Raw genomic sequence first — 4,456 nt, forward strand, 5'->3', positions numbered from 1 at the left:
GGAGGGACCAGTCACTGGAGAAGGATAGCGTGTTTGGTAAAGTGGAGAGTCAGAGAGGAAGAGTAAAACCCCTATCGAGATGAATTGGCACAGTGGCAGCAGAGATGGGTTCAAGTGTAGCAAGGATTGTGAGGTTGGCCCAGAACTGGGCAGCATTTCGTTCTGTTGTGCATAGATCACTATAAGTTGGTACTGACTCAATGGCACCTAACAACAGCAACAATATTTCTTCTGGGTGGTTTGTTATTTATATATCTGATATAATGCTGGAAGTTCTGCAACCAGGATTCAAAACCAAAACTAAAAAACCCAAAAAACCCCCAAGGTAGACAGGTTCCAGCAGAGCTTCCAGGAAAAAGGCCTGGAGATCTACTTCCAAAAGCCAGGCAATGAAGGCCTGATGGAGCACAGCAGAATGGGCCTGATGGGGCTGGTGGATGAGCCCCGAGGTTGGAAGTTTCCCAGATGCCCAGTGGCCACAGCAATGGATGCAAGCAGATCCGTGATGAAGAGGATGGCGCTGGCCCAGGGCATGTTTATTCTGTTTCACATTAGGCCAGCATGAGTTGGAGTCAAATCAATGGTAACGAGAACAAGTTATTTGTTATTATTAATGGTGTGTTCCTAGCTCTCCCTCCCAACAGTTAAGCCCTTCCTGAAGCCCCCAGGGTATGTGGAGAAGGCAGATCTGAGGGGATTCTACTCACTTCAGTATGGGCCAGCATTTGGGGGAGGCAATGTGCTACCTCAAGCTCAGGTTAAAATAACAAACTGAACCTTCCCCCATCCCCCCAACTTGTATAGAGGGCAAGTCTCATCTGTACAGAAATATAGAAGGCCACCTAATCACCATAACACCCCACCAAACCAAAAAAACTCACTGCCTTCGAGTCAGTTCTGACCCATAACCAGCCTGTAAAGGGTTTCCAAGATTATAAATCTTTCTGAGAGTAAATGGCTTTATCTGTTGCTCATGGAGCAGTGGGTAATTTTGATTTGTAACCTGTAGTTAGCAGTACAACACATAACCTACATCACCATCAGGGTACCTGATAACACCCCATACCTTGTATAGATTCATGTTACGTTCCAGGTGGCCATTCCTAACCAGAAGCTTGGTCTCTCAGAGTCTTATCCAGGGACCATTCCCCCAAGGGCTGTGACATCGCTGGTGATACAGTGAAACCTGTGAAAGCCAGAATCCAACGTGTTTTGCTTTCCTGGGTCCCGAATGTTTTCCATCTTTCACAAGTTGTAGTCCCACCACATTTTCATTCCTCATTTTAGTGGAAAAGATTAGAGTCTTCCGTCTCTGACAGGTTGCCATCTTGGGGAGTTCCAGCTTTCGTAGGTTTTACCATATATGGGAAGAAATCAAATCAATTTCTCGAATTCAAAATTGTCATCGGACACCCTAGGGGTTGAATTCAACCTGCAAATGTGTTTTGTTCAGCCTATATGATACAGAGCTTTTTTTAAAATCAGAATTATTTGTCAGCAGTGCACATCGGAACCTCAGGGGTTCTGATACAGCTTTGAAGGATGAGGGTCCCTCAGAACTGAGGTGAAAAGAGATGAGATTCAGACACACATGGTGATGTGCGTGAACCTGGAAAATGCTCCTGAAAGAAGACTCCAAAGCAGATAGAGACATATTGCAGGATCCCATTTATAAGAATGTTCAGACTAGGTAAAGAGTTCAGGTAGTGTGAGAGTTAAGCATTCAGCTGCTAACCAAAAGGTTGATGGTTCAAACTCACCCAGAGGCTCTGTGGGAGAAAGACTTGGCGACCTGTTCTTGTAAAGATCACAGCCAAGGAGATTTGAGGATCAGTTCCATTCTTGTCACATGGGGTCACTGTGAGTCAAAATCAGTTTGATGGCATCCAGCAACAACAGACTGGAGACAGGAAGTAGATTAGTGGTTGTCAGGGGTAGGTAAGGAGCACTGTGGCTCTGTCGGATAAGCACTGGACTGCTTAGCACAAAACCAGTGGTTCATGCCCACCAACTGGTCCCCGGGAGAAAGATAAGGCTTTCTGCACAAGTAAAGACTTAAAGCCTCAGAAACCCTATGCAGGGTCGCTATGAGTTAGGACCGACTTGACGGCACTTAATAACAACAACAGCTAAGTAAGAGGAAATAGGGGATGGCCACTAGCAGTGACAGGAGATCTGTTTGGGGTGATGAAAGTGCTCTGGAATTAGATATTGGTGACATACATCTGTGAATGTACAGAAAGCCATTGAATCATGTACTTTAAAATGGGTAATTGGTGAAGTTCTTGTGAATTATAACATTAAAAAAAGTCTTTAAACCAGGGTTTCAAACCAGTTCTAATCAGTTCAGTCACTGGGGCAGCAGACATGTTGCTAAGCAACCAAATCTCTTTCGAGTTGGTTTTGACTTGAATAGGAAACAGGTACTGTGCCTGAGTCAAAGATGGCGGCCAACCACACAGCTTTGAATGTGTGTTGCTCTCCACAATCCTGACAATAATCCAGTCTCCAGCATCAGGAAACTTTCAGAAGCCTGGTGTGGGAGATTGGATTACTGGCAGCACTGTGGAGAACAACACACATTCACAGTGGCTCCGTGGGCCACCATCTTTGAGCAGGGTCTGTTTTCCTACTTGGATCAAAGTCCTATGCAAGAGATTACTTTGCTATGCAATGTTTTCTTCCCTTGGCCATGACGGAACCGTTTCAAGTAGGTTCAAACCCCGTTTCAAACCGATAGTGGTGGAGTTTTCTACCACTCCAGTGGGATGTGACCTGAATTTCCTGTTTAGTTGCTTGAAAAGAAAATGTCATTGCTTCCACCTCTGAGTTTGTGGACTAGGAGTTACCTCATTACATCACCACCCTGAGACATGGGTGAGCCAGCTACAGTTAAGGATGTGCAGTTAGACAATTGTACAAACACAGCCCAGGGACAGAGAGAGAATGATGCTTCCCTGGAAGGGTGAACTGTTACAGTCTTCTGCATCTTAAGTTAGGGTGACCAGATGCTGCTAATTGGACTCCAATTCACAGTGCCCCGAAGTGTCCGATATGCTCCATAGGATTTTCCATAATCAATTTTGGGGCAGTAGTTTGCCAGGCCTTTCTTTTGAGGTACCATCGGGTGAACTTGATCTTCCAGCCTTTTGATTAGCAGGCCAGCACATTAACTGCTCATACTGCCAATGACTCTTAAGCTGGGGTTGTTGTTGTTAATTGCCATCGAGTCAATTCTGACTTATAACAACCTTGTATAGGGTTTCTGAGGAGTGACTGGTGGGTTTGAATTGCCGCCGCCCTTGAGGTTCCAATTCTGATCTAGTGACCTGCTAAGCCTCCTTAGTTTGTAACACTGATGTGGGGTCCCCTGGAGGAATTTGAGGGAACTTGAGAGCAGGGGATGTGGGTTTGGTACTTACCACTTCTTGTCAGACAAAACTGGACTCCATGAGGCGCACAGTGCACACCCCGCCTCTCCCATCAGTGGTGCCTGTGCCATGTCCCAGCTTCCCTGTATCCCTGCGTAGGGTTGTCACATAAACTCTGTACCTGCTCAGAGCTGGTGGCTTTATCTTAATTTCAAAACCAAACCAAACCAACACACCACTGTCGATTCTGACTCAGAGACTCTGTAGGACAGAGTAGAACTGCCCCATAGGGCTTCCACAGCTGTCTCTTTACAGAAACAGATTGCCACATCTTTCTCCCTCGGAGAGGTTGGTGGGTCAAAACAGCCGACCTTTCAGTTAGCAACTGAGAGCTTCCCCACTACACAAGGGATCTTGTACTTCAGTAGTTGCTGTTATGTGCCATCGAGTCAATTCCGACTCATAGTGTCCCTGTATAGGGTTTCCAAAGAGCGGCTGGTGGGTTTGAACCAAAAACGTTGTGGTCCTACTTCCTTCTATCCACACCAGAACTTCTTATCCATTATCCCGAACATCTCTTTAGGGACACTTTGCAGTGTCTTTCAAGGGGGCTGAGCTGCCCCAGAAGCCCAAGCAAGTTGTGATCTCAGGAAGTACTGGGAGGGATAAGAGACAGACAAGGAGGCCAGTAGGGAGTGCCCAATCCTGTTGATTAACTGATCCTTGAAAGACTTCTGAGGGCAGCCCTTGTTAAAACCAGTTGTCATGGCGACCCCGTGTGTTTCAGAGTTGATTTTGCTCCCTACGGTTGTCAATGACTGAGTTTTCATACGTAGATCGCCAGGCCTTTCTTCTGAATCACCTCTTGGTGGCCTCTAATCTAGTTAACCGCTAGAGCGTTAACCGTTTGCACCACCAGGGACAGTATCTCAACCATTTCTCCCGGACCTCCCTGCCTGATGTCCCCCAGCAGGTTGTGACAATGGCATCTCTCTGCTCAGATACCTTTGAAGCCCTGAGCCGGGCCCGCTTTCCAGAGGCACCGGCAGGGGGCGAGGCCTGTACCGGAGCTGGGAACCGGTGAC

At 46.8% G+C, this 4,456-nt stretch overlaps 1 protein-coding gene across 1 annotated transcript in view; it reads left to right on the forward strand.

Annotated features, from left to right (window-relative positions):
• CLEC2L (C-type lectin domain family 2, member L) overlaps window positions 1-4,456 on the forward strand; it is a 39,850-nt gene that overhangs the window by 5,262 nt on the left and 30,132 nt on the right. Inside the window, exon 3 of the mRNA XM_006861246.1 lies at window positions 4,291-4,428. Coding sequence (XP_006861308.1) covers window positions 4,291-4,428 — 138 coding nt within the window. The remainder of the gene's footprint in view (window positions 1-4,290; window positions 4,429-4,456) is intronic.

This window comes from Chrysochloris asiatica, unplaced genomic scaffold, assembly GCF_000296735.1.
Source record: "Chrysochloris asiatica unplaced genomic scaffold, ChrAsi1.0 scaffold00041, whole genome shotgun sequence".
Taxonomy (NCBI): Eukaryota; Metazoa; Chordata; class Mammalia; order Afrosoricida; family Chrysochloridae; genus Chrysochloris; species Chrysochloris asiatica.